This window comes from Eschscholzia californica, unplaced genomic scaffold, assembly GCF_041429995.1.
Source record: "Eschscholzia californica isolate CP2 unplaced genomic scaffold, dmEscCali1.0.p SCAF_5, whole genome shotgun sequence".
Taxonomy (NCBI): Eukaryota; Viridiplantae; Streptophyta; class Magnoliopsida; order Ranunculales; family Papaveraceae; genus Eschscholzia; species Eschscholzia californica.
Genome location: NW_028238472.1, coordinates 40,365,282 through 40,388,226, shown reverse-complemented (window position 1 = coordinate 40,388,226; position 22,945 = coordinate 40,365,282). Strand labels below are relative to the sequence as shown.

At 39.5% G+C, this 22,945-nt stretch overlaps 1 protein-coding gene across 3 annotated transcripts; it reads right to left on the bottom strand.

Annotated features, from left to right (window-relative positions):
* Positions 1-18,934: 18,934 nt before the first annotated feature.
* LOC147539205 (uncharacterized) lies at positions 18,935-22,569 on the bottom strand. 3 transcript variants are annotated; one of them, XR_015225706.1, is made up of 3 exons: positions 21,035-22,487; positions 19,535-20,847; positions 18,935-19,177 (listed from the first exon to the last, which is right to left on the bottom strand). XR_015225706.1 is itself a non-coding variant. In XM_086642098.1 (2 exons), exons 1-2 carry the CDS (start codon positions 22,108-22,110, stop codon positions 19,590-19,592), a joined length of 2,334 nt encoding a protein of 777 aa, XP_086498224.1. In that variant the 5' UTR covers positions 22,111-22,569; the 3' UTR covers positions 19,260-19,589. The 3 variants fall into 3 exon arrangements, 1 of the variants encoding a protein (XP_086498224.1); XR_015225705.1 differs by lacking the exon at positions 18,935-19,177 and adding an exon at positions 19,260-19,485 and having other exon boundaries at positions 21,035-22,376; XM_086642098.1 differs by lacking the exon at positions 18,935-19,177 and having other exon boundaries at positions 19,260-20,847; positions 21,035-22,569.
* Positions 22,570-22,945: the final 376 nt, after the last annotated feature.

The window sequence follows — 22,945 nt, the reverse complement described above, 5'->3', positions numbered from 1 at the left end:
TACCTATAAATGTAAAGTGCCTCATGAAGAGAAAGAAATGGGATTACACACCGACTCGATAAATTGACCCTAAAGGTCGAAAAATGAAAGGATCCTAAAGATCACGGATGAAAGGACCCTAAAGGTCAACAAAATAACAAGAAAAAAAAATAAAAGAACCGTCGTCGTTGTCACCGGAAAACAGTCACCGTCACCGAAAAATCGCATCCGTCACCAAAAAACCGCCACCGTCATCGAAAAACCGCCGCCATCACCGAATTACCGCGACTGCCATGGAACTAAATGTAGTGAGAAACATCAAAGATCATACCACCATCATAAACACCACTGATCCACCCCCACCGCCATAATCCCTACCCTCTTCTCCACCATAAACACTATAAACATCACCACCATAAACACCACTGCTAACCCTGGAACATCACCAGATCCTATCCCCAACACTACCCATTATCACACCTCCAAATCGAACACCAATACCACCATCATCCGATCCATCACTACCAGTTTTAACCATTAACACCACCAAAAAACCCACCACCACAAAACCCACCACCACACACCGGATCGTGATACGCCAACTTCAAAACACACCACCACATATTAATCCCTTGGTAAATAGAGATAGAATAGAAGAAGAGAATAAAACATAGAAGAAAGAGGGAGAGGAGAACCCTCACCAACTTTAAACTTGGGTTTCAATAAAGTAGTCTAGGTGGCTTTTAGCTATAAATTTCGCTGGGCTTTAGACCAGTAGTAATTCGGTAGCTATCGTGCATTTTTTTTGTTAAAGTAAACAGAATAACTATAAAGAAGGACCAAAACTATCCCTAACTATAAAATCTGGTACGTGGTCCCCTGTGCGTCTGCATTGATGCTGTCTTCCCCATTTAACAAGAGCATCTGCCTTAGTATTGATCGTACGAGGGATGTAGGAGAAAGAGACGTTATTGAACTTGCCTTTTAATTTGCTAATTTCATTAAGATGCTTCCTCGATTGCCACTGCGAGGTGAAATGTATTTATGCCTGAGACCACATTGAGACTATCACTTTCAATATGAATGTGTCGAAGTTGCATTTCGTTGGCCCAGAGAAGCGCTGCAATGATTGCCAAGCATTGACATTCGTCCGCATTTTGAGCTTTGACTGTGTCTGCCAGTAATGTGATGAATTTTGCGTTCTCGTCATGGATAACACATCCGATACCTGCTGGTTCAGAGAAGACTGTGGAAGACGCGTCCGAATTGATCTTGAGATATGGTGTCGATGGAGGGCTCCATTGTTGTTGCTTTAGTTTTTTAACCTCTGTAGTTACCTTTAAAGGAGTAGTAACCATTGCCCGAATTGTTTGAACCACTTGCATTGGGGTTTGTTTTTTGCTGGTGAAACATGATTCGCACCTGATTTTCAAAATAAATCGGAGAATTTTAGCATATAAAGTCGTTAGTTCTTCCTCTAGAACTTTCCATTTGAGGATCCATAGTTTGACCGATGTTATGTTTTCTGGTCTGACCTGAAAACAAAACCAAATAGCTTTTGCATAATGACAATGTAGTAGAGCATGATCAAGGGTTTCGATAAATTTAGATTCAGTGTTTCTCGCCCTCGAATATTTAACTTGTGCTTCGATAAATTTAGATTCAGTGTTGTGAGCTATTAAGCTGATTCCTATAAAAGATGCATCAACATTAATTTTTATGAATTGAGCGGGTGGAGGTTGCCAATTTTCTATAGTTTTTTTTATTCTTTTCTCCCGAGATTTTGTTGTTTCTAGGAAATGATTCGATCATTTTGATAATTTTGTTCAGGTCATTTACCTCATGTTGAAAGCAATGGTCGCATCTAACTTTCCATATGATCCATAGAATGGTCGCGAAGTGGATATCTTCGCTGGTATAATTGAGATTTGAGTCCTTTTCCCAGGAAAAGATCCAGTCTGTAATTGAATTAATGTTCTCCGAAATAATATTAAAATGGAACCATATGTTTTTCGCAAGCGCACAGTGTAAAAGAGCATGTTCGATTGTTTCTATGTTAGTACAGTTAGGACAATTTATATTGTTGTCAATGTATTTTCCGATTCTAACTCTGACCGGTAGAGATTTAGTGCAGATTTTCCAGATGAAGATCTTGATACGCGGAACCGTGGGAATGGACCAGATGAACTTCCAATTCGGCTCTGCGGGATCTAGATTAATGTTGTTGGTGCTAAGGTGCTGGTACATAGATTTAACAGAGAATTTACCGGAATCTGTAAGCTTCCATTTGATCTGATCTTTGCCTTCACTGTTCACCGGGATAAAAACTTGATGCACCCGAAAAGGTTGCACACCCAAGCGGAGGTATCAAGTAGTAATCCGGCAAAGCCGGGATCGATCCAAGGATAGGAATGTAGTTTGGATATCGAATGGTCTTATTCGTCGGTTCAGATATCAAAGTCTTACTTAGACAAAAACGAAAGTAAATGAAGATAATGAAAGGTTTTTAAACGAATAAGCACTAAGAGAATAAAGGAAGTAAAACAAACTAAATTATCAATGTAAACGGGCGAGAGAGATTCGAGAGAAGAGTCCGGAGGAACAAGAGTCGGGAGACGGTAAGACTCGATTCGGGCAACAAATAAGTGAGAGAGGTGTTGAAGTCCGGGAATCCATGATGATAAACCTACGACTATATGTAGTCCGATCTAATGTTTCAAAGTATAACCGATGTTCGACTCCTAAGGTGATGTCTATAAGCACTACGTATATCCGGAGATCATACTTAGTCAAACAAACATCATAACCGGTTTATCCCGAGTCAATGAAAGTGTTGTCTAGTCGCCTAACTATGTGAAGTGCATGACAAGACACATGAAAATATGACTTAGACTACGATCGATATCGAATACTTCGTTTCGTCTATTAACTATGCGAAGTGCTTGACAAGACACATGAAAATACGATCCAAAACGATAATCGAATTAAATGAACATCAATTCATAATCAAAACATCAAATCATATTAAATATAGTCACGAATTCATCACATTTCATCTCATATAATCGATAAACTAAAGTTAGCTAAATATGGTGATTGAATAAGAAATGGAAAGGAAATGATAAGAGAATCCCCCTTTTCCGATATGGTTCAAGGCTAGGTTCGTCGGAAAATATGAGTAGTTAAGGTGCAGCCGATCTCCCCTTAGCAAAATTCTGGGTTCCCCATAGCGACCACCATCATCTTCTCCATTTAGAACACAACCTCCATTAAAGCTAGCCCTAGCTTTCTCTCTCTAGAAATTTCTTGTCCAAAATCAAATCAAATCACATGGGTAGCTAGATCAAGACATGGGGAGTAAAAGCCCTAAGGTTTCCGGCCAAAAAAAGTGGCCGGAAACCCTAGATAATTCCGGCCAAAGAAACAAGAAATCCGGCCAAGAAACATGGAGGTGCCGGCCACATAGGTGCTGTCCCGGCCGTGTGCATCCGTCCCGAGCTGCTGCCGTGTTGTGCGCGCGTCCCTAGTGCCGTCCCGAGCGAGACCCACACAGTCCGAGCTTGCTGCCGGCGTGAAGCTGCTGTCCCGAGCAGATCTGCTGCCGTCCCGAGCAGCTCCAGCTGCAGCCGCGTCCTTGAAGTCCCGTGAAGGGTACTGTCTCGTGCTCTCCCGTGCTCCCGTGCAGCTCTCCCGAGCAGCAGCTCGTGTGCAGCCCGAGCTGCTGCTCGGCCGGCCAAAGCTAGGCCGGCCACTAGGCCGGCCTATGCTTTGGCCGGATCCCCCTTCTTCTTGCTCTCTTGTTCTCTCTCTATCAAACCTTAGTGATGAAGAACAAAGCCCTAGCCTCCTTTTCTCTCTCTCTCCCTTTCCAAGGTTGAAGATGAATGAAGAAGATCATGAATAGTAGCCTTTGACCCCTTACTCTAACTTGAGTCAAACCCTAGACTTAGTCAAACTTGACTAAGTCTTTAGACCACAAATGGGTGCCTATAAAATCTCTACCCAATTCTTCTTCTCTTAATATTTCTTGGGCTTGGACTTGGTTTTGGGCTTTGATTTAGAAACCAAGAGAGTGCCTCCATCCTTGTCTCTAGATCTTCAAATTCTTACAAAGGACTAGAATACCCTCGGACTTCTTTCTTCCACATCTTCCCCGTCCGAACTCCGAATTGAATACCGTTTTCACCGTCGGACTCGTCATTGACTATACTTGTTATTTGATTTGCTTGAAGTCTTTTTCTCTCATTTTCGGCACATGAAATGATAGTGATAATTCGCTCCTTTTATTCCGAATCACATGCTAAACTCCAAAATAGGTACCTAACATGAAAAACACATAAAATATTATTGATAACACTCGAAAAGGAATAATTAGTCTAAGTTAGGCTCTCCAAATGTGACATTTTAGTGTCACATCAAAGATCCCCAAACTTAAACATTGCTAGTCCTCGAGCAAACAAAACAAAATAAAAGCCTAACTCACTTTCGGAGGAATCCCGGTTGCATTTAGCATATGCAACAAGCCGTTAAACCCCTAGGTTACCCCTAGTGGACGAGTGTTGTCTCGTGAGGGTTTCCATAGATGACACCCACAAACATCGAGTTTCAAATATACAAGGGTCCAACATCCAAATCATAGATAAGCATAGTTCACGTAGTAAAGGGTTTAAGCATGTCAACACATAATGAATCAAGTAAATAAGTTCTTGTAAAAGCTAAAGGCCCCTTCACTAATGATCTTACCCTAAAGTGCTAGTGTCATGCCATAATGAGCAACATCTATGTTCCGAAGTCACAAAACTTTGATTCCTAAGTTTAGTACATTTCGTCTCGACTTCGGCCTCACGGACATACACTCCAAATATGAAATCACTCAAGAATGGTTCGCTCGTATGTGTGAGTGTGATCACTAACATGGATTCAACACATAAAAAAAGGGGTGAGGACAACATTTTGGAACGAATGATCTTCGAAAAGGAATTAGCCACTAAACGGAGTGGGGAAGCTCACTCGCCCTTCTCACCTATTCTACCCTCTAAGGATGCCTTCCAAAGGTTGACGGATACAAAAGATGGATGAGATGGTGGATTCCCGAGAATATCGACCTCTTCATGATGAACCTCTCAAGCATCTTCACATTTGTTTCTTGCTTCGAATACTTATTCATGAAAACAAACACCAACACATATATACACTCACATCACAACACATAAGAGCTAACACATGCTCAAACATATACATGAACAACTTTATTTCCTTCATTCTTTCTTTCTCTTTTCCTTCTTTTTTTTTTTTTTTTTTTTTCAATTTCTTTTTTTCACTTCTTTTTTTTTCTTTAATCTTTTTCTTCATTCCTTTTTTTTTTTTTCTCATAACACAAAATCACACAAAACAAAATAATTACAACTCACACAATACTCTATTCTTGCAATCAACTTCCTTTTCATACTTGCTTTTGACATTCTTCTTTGTTTCTTCTCATGTCTTCATTCTCGGGATATAAGATGATGGATGATGATGGAGTATCCGCTTTCCTCTAGTTGACACTCTTATTGGGTTTCATGGACTACAAGGGCAAGGTTAATTCGCTATCCTAATGTCACTCTTAGTGGCTAAGGAAGTTGAGCACACGAGATCAAATGAGCTCTTTTAATAGTTACGAGGTTGAGTAGCTCTTCATTCTACTCGGAGTTAGCGCGGAAGAGTACACTCGAAGGGCAATTTAGGCTTTGAGCTCTCACATGGGTTAAGTCTCCACTAATGACTACTCTAGGTTTCTTAGAGATGTTTCTTCTTCACTAAGATGTTACTCCCATAGTATAACACAAACACTCAAAGACTCGACTTTCATGCAAAGACCATTAGCAATCACAAAACTCATAAACTCGACACATATGCATCAACATTCTTAAAACCATCACTACAATCACATGCAAATCTACTCAAAGTGTTCAAAATTTTCAAATTTTGGCTAATTTGAACCCTTTTGTCTTTGAAACCCATGGTCATGCATAGGTTATGGTCATATCCCGCATCCCCAAACTTAAAACTAACATTGTCCTCAATGTTCTAAGCATACACTCACCAAAAGATAAAGAGGCACATCAATTTAAAGAGTAGAGTGGAGAGATATTACCATAACCGATGGAGATAAAAGATGATACTACCAAGGCTCATGTATAACGAGGTTCCAAGTTGATGCCAAGCTCGCGCCCTCCCCAAACTTGGAACAAACCACGTCTTAGAAGTAAAACATATAAGAACTGCTCCTAAAATATCCAAAAATATAATGAGAATGAAGCACAAAAGAAGACATGACCATATAAAGTCTACCACTAACGCGGGTATAGACGATTGCATCGAGCTATGCAATTAGCCTTTGATTCTCTTGTTTTCACACAAGAGCACGAGTTATGTCTCGCGGAGGGTTTCCAGAGATGCTACCCACAAACATCAAAAGCCATCTTAATCGGCTAACGATCATATAGTAAAAGCCGGAAGATTTGGGGGTCAACCCAAAGAAAGCTATATACAAAAACTAAAAGTCTCACAAGAATATTAAACGCAAGAAGTGCAAGTGAGACTAAAAGCGAAAAGAAGCCATCCCCAAACTTAGTGGATGCACGGTCCACTAAGTGCGCATAAATGCTAGGGGCGACGACTAAACAGTCGTCAAAAGGATCAACATATAAATGAAGGGTCAGGAAGTCAGTAGAAGGTAAAAAGTCATTCTCAAGCTTAGTGGATAGAACATCCACTAAGTCCCTAGACATGCTAGGAAAGACGTCCGAAGTGTCCCAGAAGGGGTCAACAACCGAGTCTGAGATCATGTGGAAGGTCGAACTAGACTCTAAGGGTAAGGCAATATGCTCGGGGACCAAGTCAAGGTCCATAATTCCCTTAGGTAAATAATCCAACAGGCTATCCGCTATCTCTTCAACTACTATGTTATCGACACCCTTAAAGGCATCGGGAGCCTCAAAGTTAGGCATAACACCTTCCATTCTACATAACCCATCCAAATAATCACAAGTGGTAAAAGTTGGAAAGTTCAACATCGTGTGATTCCCAAACTTGCTCGTAGAGCTATCATCCTGAACATTAAAATCTAATGTAGTCGGATCATGGTGAGATGACCATGGTCGAGGGATTGAGCAATAAGGTTCATCGGTCAGTTCATGCTCTAAGGGTCTATCAAGAGCTTCTTCGACATTTAACTTAAGACTAGAGTTAGGTGTATTACCCTCACCATCATTCATAGTCTCTTCTTGAGTTTGGGGTGCGCAAACCCCTTCCTCGTCGACGATAGGCTCTGACTCAAGTCTATCAACAATTTTGAGAAGTCGTTCCGTGATCTCTGTTATATCTCGATTGAATCTAGTTTGGTACTCTAAAATTGCTTGGAGAGTGTCTTCAGACATCTCCTCGTAATAAGGCACATGAGTATAACTTGACGAAGACTCTCGCGGAACACGGATCATGGGACAATACTCGGTCAAATGGTCTAAGCTCGCACAAATAGCACAAACCGGGTTAATGGTCTCCAAGGTCCTTTCTTCACTACCTTCATGTATATACATAGACTCGACTCCTTGAGTGGAATCATCGAGTCGGGAATTGTCATCACTAAATGAACCGTTCATATATGCTTGTCGATAGTCACGAAGACTTCGACGTGGTCGATCAATACTAATAGAACTACGGTCCTCATCAAATGACAAATTCATACATGAAGGTGTGGTCATCCCAAATTTTTGTTGATAGTCTCGAAGACTCTTACGGGGTTGATTACCCGCATGCTCATAATCCCTAAAACCATGTTCATGACGAGTCTGACCGACTCCATACATCCGTCGATATTCACCCATGGTCATCCTAGGTCGGTCAGGCTCAACTCGCTTATTCCTATCACTAGTCAGAACATTCCTATGTAAATTTGTGTAGTCCTGATGACTTGTAGATAGTCGACTAGTGTTGGAAAGGGTTCGCATAAGGTCATTCTCATCAAATGACCAACTTGCCATGATCTCACTATATTCAATGATACTAACACACAATCGAAAAAAATGAGAACAAACACTTATAGAACTAAACAATCACACAAGTAAAAAGGATGAGATAGAATGCGATACTATCGAGTGCTCCTCTCGTTTCGTTCGTCTTTCTTCTTAAACTTCTCGAATCCTTCCTTTTCCTTCGCCTTTATGTCACTTTTGGCTCTTTTCTCGACGGTACCTAAAAAGAAGATAAAAAAACTACAAAAATAAATAAAGAGAAAACGTCTAAGAAAGCAACTAACACAAGACTAATGAACAAAACAACCAACGCTATCCTAACTACTAAACCTATCCCCGGCAGCGGCGCCAAAAACTTGATGCACCCGAAAAGGTTGCACACCCAAGCGGAGGTATCAAGTAGTAATCCGGCAAAGCCGGGATCGATCCAAGGATAGGAATGTAGTTTGGATATCGAATGGTCTTATTCGTCGGTTCAGATATCAAAGTCTTACTTAGACAAAAACGAAAGTAAATGAAGATAATGAAAGGTTTTTAAACGAATAAGCACTAAGAGAATAAAGGAAGTAAAACAAACTAAATTATCAATGTAAACGGGCGAGAGAGATTCGAGAGAAGAGTCCGGAGGAACAAGAGTCGGGAGACGGTAAGACTCGATTCGGGCAACAAATAAGTGAGAGAGGTGTTGAAGTCCGGGAATCCATGATGATAAACCTACGACTATGTGTAGTCCGATCTAATGTTTCAAAGTATAACCGATGTTCGACTCCTAAGGTGATGTCTATAAGCACTACGTATATCCGGAGATCATACTTAGTCAAACAAACATCATAACCGGTTTATCCCGAGTCAACGAAAGTGTTGTCTAGTCGCCTAACTATGTGAAGTGCATGACAAGACACATGAAAATATGACTTAGACTACGATCGATATCGAATACTTCGTTTCGTCTATTAACTATGCGAAGTGCTTGACAAGACACATGAAAATACGATCCAAAACGATAATCGAATTAAATGAACATCAATTCATAATCAAAACATCAAATCATATTAAATATAGTCACGAATTCATCACATTTCATCTCATATAATCGATAAACTAAAGTTAGCTAAATATGGTGATTGAATAAGAAATGGAAAGGAAATGATAAGAGAATCCCCCTTTTCCGATATGGTTCAAGGCTAGGTTCGTCGGAAAATATGAGTAGTTAAGGTGCAGCCGATCTCCCCTTAGCAAAATTCTGGGTTCCCCATAGCGACCACCATCATCTTCTCCATTTAGAACACAACCTCCATTAAAGCTAGCCCTAGCTTTCTCTCTCTAGAAATTTCTTGTCCAAAATCAAATCAAATCACATGGGTAGCTAGATCAAGACATGGGGAGTAAAAGCCCTAAGGTTTCCGGCCAAAAAAAGTGGCCGGAAACCCTAGATAATTCCGGCCAAAGAAACAAGAAATCCGGCCAAGAAACATGGAGGTGCCGGCCACATAGGTGCTGTCCCGGCCGTGTGCATCCGTCCCGAGCTGCTGCCGTGTTGTGCGCGCGTCCCTAGTGCCGTCCCGAGCGAGACCCACACAGTCCGAGCTTGCTGCCGGCGTGAAGCTGCTGTCCCGAGCAGATCTGCTGCTGTCCCGAGCAGATCTGCTGCCGTCCCGAGCAGCTCCAGCTGCAGCCGCGTCCTTGAAGTCCCGTGAAGGGTACTGTCTCGTGCTCTCCCGTGCTCCCGTGCAGCTCTCCCGAGCAGCAGCTCGTGTGCAGCCCGAGCTGCTGCTCGGCCGGCCAAAGCTAGGCCGGCCACTAGGCCGGCCTATGCTTTGGCCGGATCCCCCTTCTTCTTGCTCTCTTGTTCTCTCTCTATCAAACCTTAGTGATGAAGAACAAAGCCCTAGCCTCCTTTTCTCTCTCTCTCCCTTTCCAAGGTTGAAGATGAATGAAGAAGATCATGAATAGTAGCCTTTGACCCCTTACTCTAACTTGAGTCAAACCCTAGACTTAGTCAAACTTGACTAAGTCTTTAGACCACAAATGGGTGCCTATAAAATCTCTACCCAATTCTTCTTCTCTTAATATTTCTTGGGCTTGGACTTGGTTTTGGGCTTTGATTTAGAAACCAAGAGAGTGCCTCCATCCTTGTCTCTAGATCTTCAAATTCTTACAAAGGACTAGAATACCCTCGGACTTCTTTCTTCCACATCTTCCCCGTCCGAACTCCGAATTGAATACCGTTTTCACCGTCGGACTCGTCATTGACTATACTTGTTATTTGATTTGCTTGAAGTCTTTTTCTCTCATTTTCGGCACATGAAATGATAGTGATAATTCGCTCCTTTTATTCCGAATCACATGCTAAACTCCAAAATAGGTACCTAACATGAAAAACACATAAAATATTATTGATAACACTCGAAAAGGAATAATTAGTCTAAGTTAGGCTCTCCAAATGTGACATTTTAGTGTCACATCAATGGCTTTGATAAGGTTTTGAGTCGCAATATCAAAGTTAGCATTGAGGACCTCGTCATTCCATGCGTTATTCATGATGAGTTGGGAAACTTTGTTAAGGCCAGAGTGATTGTAGTTATTTATAGGACCGGTAGTTTCTGGGATCCAGTTATCTTCCCATATCTTTATGTCCTTGCCTGATTGCACTTCCCATATAGCTAAGTTGTCAATCATGTTGTAGTGTTTCCTAATGATTTTCCAATTCCATGAATGATGTGGTTTCGCAAGACCTGGTTTATCTGTGAGCGGGAAATATTTAGCCTTGAGAAGTTTGGCCCATGTAGTGTTAGGTTCAGTTTTAAGCCTCCAGGCCAGCTTGGATAGAAGGGCTGTGTTGTCTAGGTCCGGAAGATGAATACCTAGACCTCCGAGATTCTTAGGCTTGCAGATAAAAGACCAGGCTTTGGTACAAATTCCTTTCGGCTTACCCCACCAGAAATTCCTTTGAATGGACTTGATGCGTTTGCAAATTCCTTTCGGTATTGCAAAGCACTGCATCTGATATCGGGGTACAGCCGCAGCAATGGCCGAGATGACCACCGTGCGACCAGCTTGGGATAAAAACGAGTGGTTCCATTTGTGGAGTTTATTTTTGATGTGGTCGAGAATATCATTGAAAACTTTGGTTTTCTGAGCTCCTATGAATAGCTGAGCTTCCAGGTATTTCTCCGAGGTGGAAGCATATTTGACTTTAAGAGTTCGCATAATCAGCCTCTTGAACTTAGGATGCGAGTTTTTGGAGTAGAAGATATTCGACTTAGCATAGTTGATCATTTGTCCCGAGGCCTCACAAAATTCTTGGAGAATCTTCTTGAGGATGTGAATGTTATCGATAGTGTTTCTACCAAAGATGATACAGTCATCAGCGAAAAGAAGGTGAGATATCTCCAGATCAGTTCTATTAGTGGGAAAACCCTGGAACTTGTTGTCATTGCTATTCATCAATTTACGACTTAGACCTTCCATAGCGAGAGTGAAGAGAAACGGGGAGAGGGGGTCGCCTTGTCTAATTCCCCTAGTAGGGTAGAAAGTGTTTCCCGGACGACCATTCACAAGGACAGCCATGGAGGAGGTTGAGATACATGTCTGTATCATCTTGATCCAGTGCTCTTCGTATCCCAGATTTCTCATGATGTCTGTAAGGAAGTTCCATTCAATTCTGTCAAAAGCTTTGGACATATCTAACTTGAGTCCAAAGTATCCTGTTTCTCCTTTCATCTTTTTGTAAGAGTGAATAATTTCTTGGCCAATGATGATGTTGTCCGTTATTTGTCTACCAGGGACATACGCCGCTTGGAAAGGAGTGATAATAGGGTTCAAAGTGTGCTTAAATTTATCTGCAAGGATCTTCGTGATGATTTTGTAGGTGGTGTTGAGGAGACTAATAGGTCTATAGTCTGCAGGGGTTTGAGGGATGGGTGTTTTGGGAATGAGGCAAATGTGGGTATGGTTGATATCCGGTGGTAGGTAGGCTGTTTCGAAGAAGTTCTGGACCAGGGTGTAGATGTCCGGGCTGATCGTATCCCAGTTAGATTGAAAGAAAAAAGGTGGATAACCATCCGGGCCTGGGGCCGCCTCTTTTTTAAGACTCTGGATCGCCTGATCAATCTCTTCCTTACTTGGAATGGCTAGAAGTTCCAAATTTTGCTCTTGAGTAATCGCCGGGTTAAAAAGGTTAAGAATGGATGGATCTTCTTTCGGATTAATAGTGGTGCTAATATTAAGGAGATGAGAAGAGAAGATATCTTGGATCTCTTTAATGTCTTCTTTCCAATCTCCGTGGTTATCTTTAATAGCTGTGATCTTGTTAGTTCTGTCTCTTTGGATGGCTTGAGAGTGGAAGTATTTAGTGTTCTTATCTCCTAGCGTGAGAAAATTATTCCTAGACTTCTCCTTCCAAAGACTTTCTTGTTGTTTGTAAAGCTCTTCTAGTTTATTGTTATGTCGGATATAGTCCTCTTTAGAGTTGCTATCCTGGATGTGCTTGATAGTCTGTTTTATGTTGTTTTCAATGTTTCCGAAGACTTTTTTATTCCAGTTGGTTAGCTTTCTACTCAGCTTCTTGAGATCTCCTTGGATATTATTACTGTTTTGATTGTTTGTGATGCAATTCCAGTTGTCTTCAATGAATCTGTGACACTCCGGGTGGGTCATCCAAGTCCGGATAAATTTAAAAGGTTTAGGGCTAAGCTGGCTGAGGTCTCTGTTGTCAAGTAAAATGGGTGCATGGTCCGAGCCCACAGCATCCAGATGGGTGACTCCTGATGTCTGAAAGTGCTGCAGTCAATGAAGATTAGCTAGCCCCCTATCTAGTCTCTCTTGAATGAGGTGTTCACCAAATTGCTTGTTGCTCCAAGTATAAGGTTTTCCTTGATAACCAAGATCCAAAAGACCTAAACGGTTTATGATGTCTATAATTTTAGGGGTATGAGAGTTAGAAGCTTTAGATCCACCACATTTTTCTAAAGGGTCAAGAATGCAGTTCAAGTCTCCTATCACTAGCCAGGGTTCATCATTATTGGGGCAGAGATGAGTAAGAGTAGTCCAAGGCTTAAGCTTGTTGGTGTGATACGGGGAGCCGTAGAATCCAGTGATGTTGATAAGAATATTTGACTTATTCATAATAAGCTCTGCATGGATGGTGTTGTGGTCTGAGTGCTTGATCTTGACATTTAAGTGATGCTTCCAGTAAATCGCAAGGCCTCCCGCTTTGTTGATCGGGTCAACAAAGTGACCAACATAATGTTTGTGTATTGGTATGATTTTGTTCATATTGTGTTCTTTGTTTTTAGTCTCAGAGAGAAAAATAATATCCGGTTGGTGTTTCATGATGAGATTGAGAATGTGTTTTTTGGTGAGGAAGGTAGAAGCACCTCTCACATTCCAACTTAGGATTGAGGGGCTTTCCTCACCTGGTGTGTTAATATTCATACTATGCACAACTAAACAACACAAGAAACTAAGCAAACAGTAAGCTAATAACATGAACAGTCGGCTAATAACACATCACTTATTTACTTGATAGGCATAGACTAATAGAGATAAACATCATAACAAATTATACATGAATTTTCCATACACATCAACTAAACCTCACGCAAAGAACTAATATCACTGTCCCAAGAAGAATCACACAGAGATGCTACTAATTAATTAACTAACAGACTAAGTATGCCTAGACTATAGCCAAGAAATCATACAAAGAAGAGACTAGGATGCCTCTCCTTAAAACTAACTGACTAAGTAAGCTAATAACTAACTGACTTAGTATGCCTCTCCTAAAAGAATCCTAAACACTACACTACACCTTCAAAAGTTTTTAGCTTGGTTGGTTTTAGGTTATGTGGATTATAGTTGAGGGTTGAAGGATGAAATTCGAGACTAGGGTTACGGCTGAAAGAGGGAGAACTCTCAAGAAATTGATGACGTCACGGTGCACTCTCTTTCTCCTCTCAAAAAACCCTCTCCCGATAAGTGAAGTTGAGCTAATTCTACAAAACAACTATCAATAACCGGTGTTTTCACCAAAAAACACAAGAAACTAATATTATTGTCCCAAGAAGAACCTAAAATCAGCCTAGAAATGAATAACTATTTCTACTTCTTATAAGTAGTAAAGGAATTAAGAACTCAGGCTATACAAGAACAAAAGCTAGAGGGTAAAAGAAGAACTACAAATACCAGCAAGAAATTGAATCTAGCAAGAAAATAAATCTCTAATCTATTAATAAGAGCAAAAATAAAGAGATTAGAAGTACTCCCCTTGCATGTAGTTGATGAAGCTTTCTGCTGTGTGTGTCTTCTCTAATTCAGAGAACCCATTGATTGATGATGATTAGAGTGACGCCAAAACCTTATACCTCCAAATTGGCTCCTTTGTATGTTGTGATTAGCTCGGTTGATGATTCTTGATCATAGAAAGTGATAATAGGAGATTATATATCTAGAATCCTTCTTTCTATGAAGTTTTCTGATTTGGTGGATCTGAGTTTGTGTTAAGAGAACCTAGGTCGTGATTTATGTTTGATCGCAGGTATGGGATTGGTATGGAGAGATTAATAAGGTGGTTTAAGAAGGATCGCTTGTTGTTGATATGATCTTCCAAACTGATGTAGCTGCAGATTCGATTATTGAAAGAAATTTGGGTGAAATTAAAGTAATGGATTTCTAGGGTTCTGAGTAAAAAGGAAAGAGGGAAAAAATCGCCTTTGCTTACGTCATCTCGGACCCTCTCTCTCCTAAAACAACTCTCATCCCATTTCGGCAAATGTTTACGACTTTATTGGTTGTTGGATTAAATAATTTGTAACACTTTGTTTGCTCATTATAACCAAGGAAGATGTATTTTTCACCTTTGTCATCAAGTTTTGTTCTTCTTGCTTCTGTTATCTTTGCATAAGCAATACACCCAAATACTTTTAGATGAGCTATACTTGGCTTGTAATAGCCCCATGCTTCTTCTGGTGTCTTCTTATAAACACTTTTAGTCGGACATCTATTTAATAAATATACAACACATTCCACGATTTCTCCCCAAAATTCTTTAGGTAACATTTTTTCTTTCAACATGCTTCGTGTCATATTTAATATGGTGTGACTTTTTCTCTCGGCTACTCCATTTAGTTGTGGTGTGTATGATGGGGTAAGTTCGAGATAAATTTCATGTTCCTTACAAAACATATCAAAGTCTTTTGAAGTAAATTCTCCACCTCTATCCGATCTTAGTTTCTTGATCACATACCCACTTTGTTTCTCAACCACATTCTTGAATTCCTTAAACACTTCAAATACTTCGGATTTATTTTTCAAGAAGTATACCCATGTTTTTCTACTATAATCATGAATAAAAGTGAGAAAGTAATTGTTACCTCCATTTGTCATTGGTTTCGATGGACCACACACATCGGTATGCACAAGCTCCAAAGGATTGTGAGCTCTCCACCTTCTTTCTTTAGAAAAATATGTTATATGATGTTTCCCAAAGATACATCCTTCGCACACTTTATTTGGGTGATCAATATATGGTAAACCCTTTACTATATTCTTGGTTGTCAAATCTTTCATTCCATCAAAGTTTAAATACCCAAGTCTCAAATGCCACAACCAAGATTTATCTCTCACAATAGGTTTTAAGCATTTTGCATCACCATGTTGAATATTTAAAGGAATTAATCTGTTCTTTGCCATCTTCACCTTCGCAATTAGAGTTCCACATCTATCTCTTAATGTGAGATGAAGATCCTTCAATCTCATATCATAGCCTTTTTCTAAAAGTTATCCAAAACTCAAAAGGGTTATTTCCCTAATGGCCCCCAACTTTGTGACCAGTTTCCCGCCTGGCCCCCTACTTTACGAGAAATACCCATATGGTCCCCTATTTCCGTTAACTTTAACTTTCCGTCACTCTCTCTCCTCCATCTCTTTTTCTCTCTCTGCCATGTCACGCCACATCATCTGTTACGCTACCTCATCACCTTCTCCGGCGAGGTCGCTGGCCGGCCAAATTTCCGGCCGGCAACCTTCAAACTAAAAAAGAAATAAAAAAAATAAAAAAGGGTTCCTTCGCCGGAGTTCTTAGAGAGAGAGAGAGAGAGGAGAGAAATAAAAAAAAAATTAGTTTGAAGGTTGCCGGCCGGAAATTTGGCCGGCTGGCGACCTTGTCGGAGAAGGTGATGAGGTGGCGTAACAGATGATGTGGCGTGACATGGCAGAGAGAGAAAAAGAGATGGAGGAGAGAGAGTGACGGAAAGTTAAAGTTAACGGAAATAGGGGGCCATATGGGTATTTCTCGTAAAGTAGGGGGCTAGGCGGGAAGCTGGTCACAAAGTTGGGGGCCATTAGGGAAATAACCCAACTCAAAATGTTATTTTTCATTACGGGAAAATAATAAACATCGGAAATATAGTTATGTTTTCCATTTTTTAGTTGAATGAGGATATTACCTTTCCCTAGCACCGGTATCTTTGAGGAGTCACCGAACTTTACACACCCTTTCACACTTTCATTCACTTCAACAAATAATTCTCTTTTTCCACAAATATGATTACTTGCACCAATATCGAAATACCAAGTGTTTGTTTGTGATTTATCAAGTCCATCACAAGAAAAAAGTAATGTAGGATTTACATTGATTTCTACATCATTCTCAACAAAATTTGCATCTTCACGTACCTCATTTTTTTATTATACCAACATTCATTACTATAATGTCCAAGTTTGTGATGATTATAACATTCAATATCTCTTTTATCTCTACCTTGTCTATTATAAGGTCTAGTAAAGTTTTATCTTCCTCTTGGTTCATTTGTTCTTCTTCTATTAAAAAAATTTCTTCCTCTTTGACTTCCAAAACCACTTCTACTATTATCATAACCTCTATCATATATAATCATCATAGTATTTTTCTCTTCGGGGTGAATATTGTTTTTCTTCTAAATTGACTTTTGCTTGAAGTATTTGATCCATCGAATGACTTGAAGAGCTTGAAACATTTCTATTCACCCGTTGTTCATGAATTTGCAATGTTCCCATCAATTCATCCACCGTCATAGATTCCAAGTCTTTTGACTCTTCCACAACAATAACCACATTATCAAACTTAGGTGTCAAAGAGCGTAAAATCTTCTCCATCACCCTAACATCATGACATTTTTCACCACACCTTTTCATTTCGTTAACAATGGACAATACTTTTGAAACATAATCGGAGACAAGTGCTCTTTCCTTCATACTCAACCTTTCAAATTCACCACGCAAAATTTGTAGACGAGCCTTCACCACTTTATCAACTCCTCTAAAAGAATTCTTGAGAATATTCCAAGCCTCTTTCGATGATTTTGCTTCGGACACTTTTTCAAATGTAGAACTATCAATCCCTTGATATATAAGAAACAAAGCTTTTTTATCATTCTTTCTTGAATCTTTAAAGACACCTTTTTGCAAGTCATTCATAATCTCCTCTGCTTCTAAAGTTGGCTCTACATAACCATTTTGAACAATATCTCATAAATCTTGAGATCCCAACAATACACTCATTTGGATAGACCAATGTCCAAAGTTATCTTTTGTTGACCTAGGTATGGGAGAGGTTCTATGCTTTCTACATTTCCAGTTATATTCATAAGCTGCAAAAATTTGCAGGGCCATATCTACCTCGCTCGATATTTTGTATTAGAGCCCTCCAAACTATGCATGGGCTTCGTTCCGAAGTATTGGTAATTTTTTCGCATCCTTTAGACGCTTCCAACAATCTTCCACGACAAAGAAGTAATGATATGAACTCTTTGCACTTACGGACTTCTAACAAGATATGTCAAGTTTGTAGGTTGGCCACGAGTTCTTGCAAGCTAATGCTAACCCTCCATACATACAATGCTCCTGTGAGAGATCTACCATCAATACAAGCAGAACTTTTGCGCTACGTACTGTTTGCTCTTTTTTCGCTACCTTTTCCACTCATTGATTAGAGTTTCACAAATACAATTGCAAGAATTAGGTTTTTTTCTTTCATTGTCTGAATTTAAATCATCTGAATCAAATAAATCCAAACTCAACTCAAAACAACCAATGGTACCAGGCAAACGTTACGAGTTCGACCAACAAAAACTAGAATTTCTGAATCTGAGTCACCGAAAGAAAAAAACAAACACTACACTGCCTAAGTGGCTGAGACACCCAGACCTTCATCCCCTAAAGAAATCAATATCAACAAAAGAATAGTGACACGAGTGCATAAAAGAATAATCACACTTGTTGAATCCCATCCCAATTAGCTTTGAGATCTGCATCTGCTTGGGAAAGAGTACTAGTGCATTGAAAGCCGGCGAAAATTCAACTTCATCTACTGACCTGCACCTAAGGAGGATCCATTAAAATTCCCTGATTTTGTTGTCTGACCCAACCGACTGAGGTTTTGTGTTTGAATCAAGCGGAACGCCTTTATTTGGTATATTCCCTTCATTTGAAGGACTGAGGTTTAGTGTCTGACCCAACTGACTGCAGATGTTTATGTTCATTTTGAATTTCTTAAATTACGATCGGGACAATACTCTAAAGCTGGAGATCTTTTACCCGGAGAGGGCTTTTGTGCCTTGAGCTTCTAAATATTTGTCATTCTCTTCACTTTCAGTTTTAGAATCCAAACACTATTCTGCCCAATTGTGATGGGTGTTTTTTAACCAAGGAGCTAGATACCTGATTCTGTAACTCTCTTTAAGCAAGTTCCCCAGATACCGTTCTTCATGATCATAAAATAGAAATCCAAACAGAGCTCATTGAGCTTTTAACAACCTCATCAACCACTAACACACTCTTAAACATCTAATATATAAAAACAAGTAAGTCGGTTATTTTGGATAAGTGTGGCTGTCCATTTTTGTTGGGAGCTTGATAGAGTTCACATCCCAACGACTGATATAAATTCCTCTTTATGTAAATAAACTCAAAGGGAAGGGTAATAGTGTCATTAATTTTTTTTTAAATACGGTTAAGATATCCCTAAAATAACTACCACCAACTTTCTTTTCATTTTATTCCAACAATAGAATTTGAGAATGTTACAGCATTAGCCAAGAGGGATCTGTCGCATCTGTAGGACCCGGGGGAAACGTAGTTTAAGAAATACAAAATAATTCTCTTTCTTACGCCTGTGTTACACTCCCTATCTTCTTACCCTATATCTGTACAAACAAAAAAAATGTTACATGAGATGAGATCCCCAAAAAGATATCAATAGAAGAATAATCAGAGTAGCAACAAAAGGAAACAAATATAAAACTTTATTAATTTCAGGTAGATCATCTATAAGCTAGGAACACAGAATGAAAAACAAAGAAAGAGATAATTAATTTCACTCTAATTGAGTAGTTCCAATTCCAATATCTAGCCTCTTAGGTTTAATGCCAAAAACTTTAGCCCTACCAGACATGGGACGAAGCCCGTTTCGATAAGAAGCTTCGAATTCGTAACTGCATTATAATATCTTCAACTATTTTCCATCAAAATGTGAGAATCTTATAAAAGTAAATTAATGTTACCAATCAAGTTAGGTGCTTCTGACAGAAGTCAAGATGGGTAGTTCATGTTCAAGCTTCAACATTCTTCAAGAGTAACACCATCTTCTACCTCATGTTCAGATAATTTATCAAGCCAATTGAGCTCCTCGACTGTGTTCTTGGACCAACTAGGTTCAACCCAACTGCTATATAATTGTTCATCGCTGTTGGTAAAATCCTCAGCAGAATGTTGACCCCCGACAGAGTGGTACGTACCTGTGTCGAGGGAGAAAAATATAATCTTATCATCGTGGAATCTGGAGAAGTATATTCTGTTCTCCATGGAAGTATCTGGAGCTATTGCTGACAAACATGAGGTACTGCTGATAAACAACATATTCTTGTGTAAGCTTTCAACTTCAACCCAGACCTTCTCTTCCCAATTCAGTCTGAAAACATGAACTCCCTTTCCAGCATGACCAACAACTACTGATAAAAGCTTTCCTTCGCACTCCACCAAGTAACACTCATATATAGAACTACATGGCCTTCGGGACTCCTCAAGTGCTTCCCACTTAAAGTCTTCCGGAGAAAAGAATCCTAAAGTTCCACTACGATCTATGCAAAACAAGTTCCCATTGTAGAAAACTGGATTATTAATCCCTTGAACGAATTCCATGCCTAACCCAGTCGCAGGAACGATTCGCCCGACCCAAGAAGCATCTCCCCGTGAAGTGATGAAGAGTTCACAATGAATTGTACCCAGTAATGGACGAAATTTTGTGAAGACAAAAACTTTACAGTCAGAAGACGTAGGTATGGACGAGAATGACAATCCAACAAACATGTCAACTATATCTGGTAACTCCGGAAGATGGATAACATCCCTTGTGAAAGGATTGAAGAAAAATATGGATTTCTCTCCTCTCGACATTAATAGCCAACCTCCTTTTGAGAATCGTATTGTAGAATCTAACAAAAACTCCAAGAGGTTCATGAGATACCTTTTGTTATTACACATTGGATCTACAATATTATAGATGGTATCGTTTTTTCTAGAGAAAACCAACCATGGAGGTACAGTGGCATGAAAGATATATGTAGAAGACATTCTCGACTTCACTTCAGGGATTGCTAATTGATTTTCTCGACAAACTACACGGAAACGCAGGTAATCTGTTGCGTGGAGATAAGTAGCAATTAAGCCTATGGCATTTTGATTAAGAGTAGCCCAAGCTCCTGTCTGTTTTAATTCTCCTCCATTGCTCTTCTTGCTGCCCTCATCACAATTAATGTCGTTTTCTCCGACCTTATCGTTGCCTAACATATCTGTTTCTATGCTTCTCTCAGTGACCCTACAAAAATTAAGTGCACCCAGACATTATTAACTATTAACTATTACATACATATAATGTCATAGATCAAATTATGATCAACTAAAGAAAACCTAAGTTTAATTCATATCACTCGTCAAACAATGTATATAAGTAAACCCAAAGTAGATTTTTAACCGACAAAATATGTGTTATTGTTCAAAGTTACCTGAAATTTGTAGGCATTGACATCCAATACGGCCTATACTCAGGCGGGGTTAACTTTGTGCATGATAAAGAAACTGAAATTCTTCGCAAAAGTGGGTCAAATTTGTACAAGATATTTTTACGATCTTGAGTGTAATAGATACAACCCCTTGTTAGACCCAAATCCGTAGCTGAACAAGAAGCTGTAGTTTGTCCGCCCAAAAACAGTACATGATCACCCAAGTCATGAACTTCTTCCCACATCATCACAGAGAAATTCATCTTAAAGACTTTAAAATCAAGAATGTCTGTAAATCCAGGTATCTTAACATATTTAATAACCTGAAAGAGTTCATTACTAGATTCTATATAGTTTACGCAGGGAGAAACTAAACTGTATTGTCCTCTTAATGATGAATATTCGTTCTCAACGCATACTTCAAAGTGCTTTACAGAGAGACTTTCACCATCATCATCAAGATCAAGTTTTCTCTCCACGACGATGTGAAATTTTTTGTAGGAAGTGTAGTATGGAATGTGTAACTTACCTTCGACGCAAATCAGATATGAATACATACTATGATACCACCTACAACCATCCTCAATAGGGAGCTTCTGGGTTCTCCATGTTGTTTCTCTTCCAGGACGACAAAACATAAGATCCTTACTTTTGCGAAAGATGAAATAAACCATGGAATCAGAATTAGTTGGAGCTGAGGATAATACAAAACCATAGAATCCCGCAAAGTTTTCCTGTTCGACCCATTTAAGCATATTGGGTAGCTCAACTGTTTCGAGAGTCTCAGGATTCCATAAAAAACAATCCCCATATTTCCAATTTAAGTAATGATAATCTGGTTTGTTAAAAAGTATAATAAACCATCCTTGATGAGAATTAGATTGCCAATATGAAGTTCTACTCAATTCTGGTACACACTTTCTATAAATTTTATTGTGGGGTTCACATAGATTAACGAAATCTTGATCTTCTTCATCTTCACCAGTAGGGTAGACGAGCCAAGGTGCCGCCATGGGACGTGGTGGCAGACTGCTTAACGTTCTCTCTCCCTTTTCTAGTATTACTGAACTTTCTTCCATGGATGTGTGTGTGTGAGAAAGAGTGTCTTAATTGTATAGCAGAGAGTATTATCGAATGAATAAATACAAGGAAGAATAGGAGAAGAGTAACCTTTTTATTGGATGAGTTTGAGATTATTAGGTTTCCATTCTTCATGTTTAACATGGATATCTCTGAATTAGTAATATCCGCCAGTGGGTTCATCTGAATTTAGTAACTTCCTAATCGACAATAAACCCTAGTCCCAGAGGAACTCCCCTTGTCCACAAAGTCTACAATTTTCATACTACAAGCTAAAGACTCTCAAATAGATCTACATAGATGATCTTCCCTCCAAACCCGTCCTTTTTTCACGGATTGGGGGAGTCCGATGGCAGGGAGAGGCCCAAGCGTCTATAAATGCACTCTTAATTCTCTTTATGAATCTCCGGTTCTCTTTTTTTTTTTTTTTTTTTTTGGTTGAAAGGTAAAATTACATTAAGCCACAAGAGTATTATTACAGTACATATGAACTAAAAAGTAAAGAACATTGTTCCAGTTTTTCGATCTATTCTTCTTGCGAGCCCATTTCGTTAGTTTATCAGCTTGAACATTTTGTAATCTCTTCGTGTAGTTGAATATGACGTTGTCCAATCTCCTTTCGATGTCTATGATTTTTTTGATGTGGATCTTCGATTGTCAGTGAATTTTATGTCTCGGGTTCTTCAAGTGTTTTATCAGATTGAGATTGTCGCTTTCTATCCCAATACATTTGTGGTAGTTTTCCTCTGCCCATTTGATTCCGTTGAGGATTGCTATAGCTTCACTTTCTTCACTGTTTCTTGCGCGGGATGAAGTTACTTGAGCCTTCATAAA

Coding starts and splice junctions, on each gene's coding strand:
- LOC147539205 (XM_086642098.1), bottom strand. CDS start 22,110: ATGGAAGAAAGTTCAGTAATACTAGAAAAGGGAGAGAGAACGTTAAGC. Junction 20,848..21,034: donor TCAATGCCTACAAATTTCAG/GTAACTTTGAAC, acceptor TAATTTTTGTAG/GGTCACTGAGAGAAGCATAG.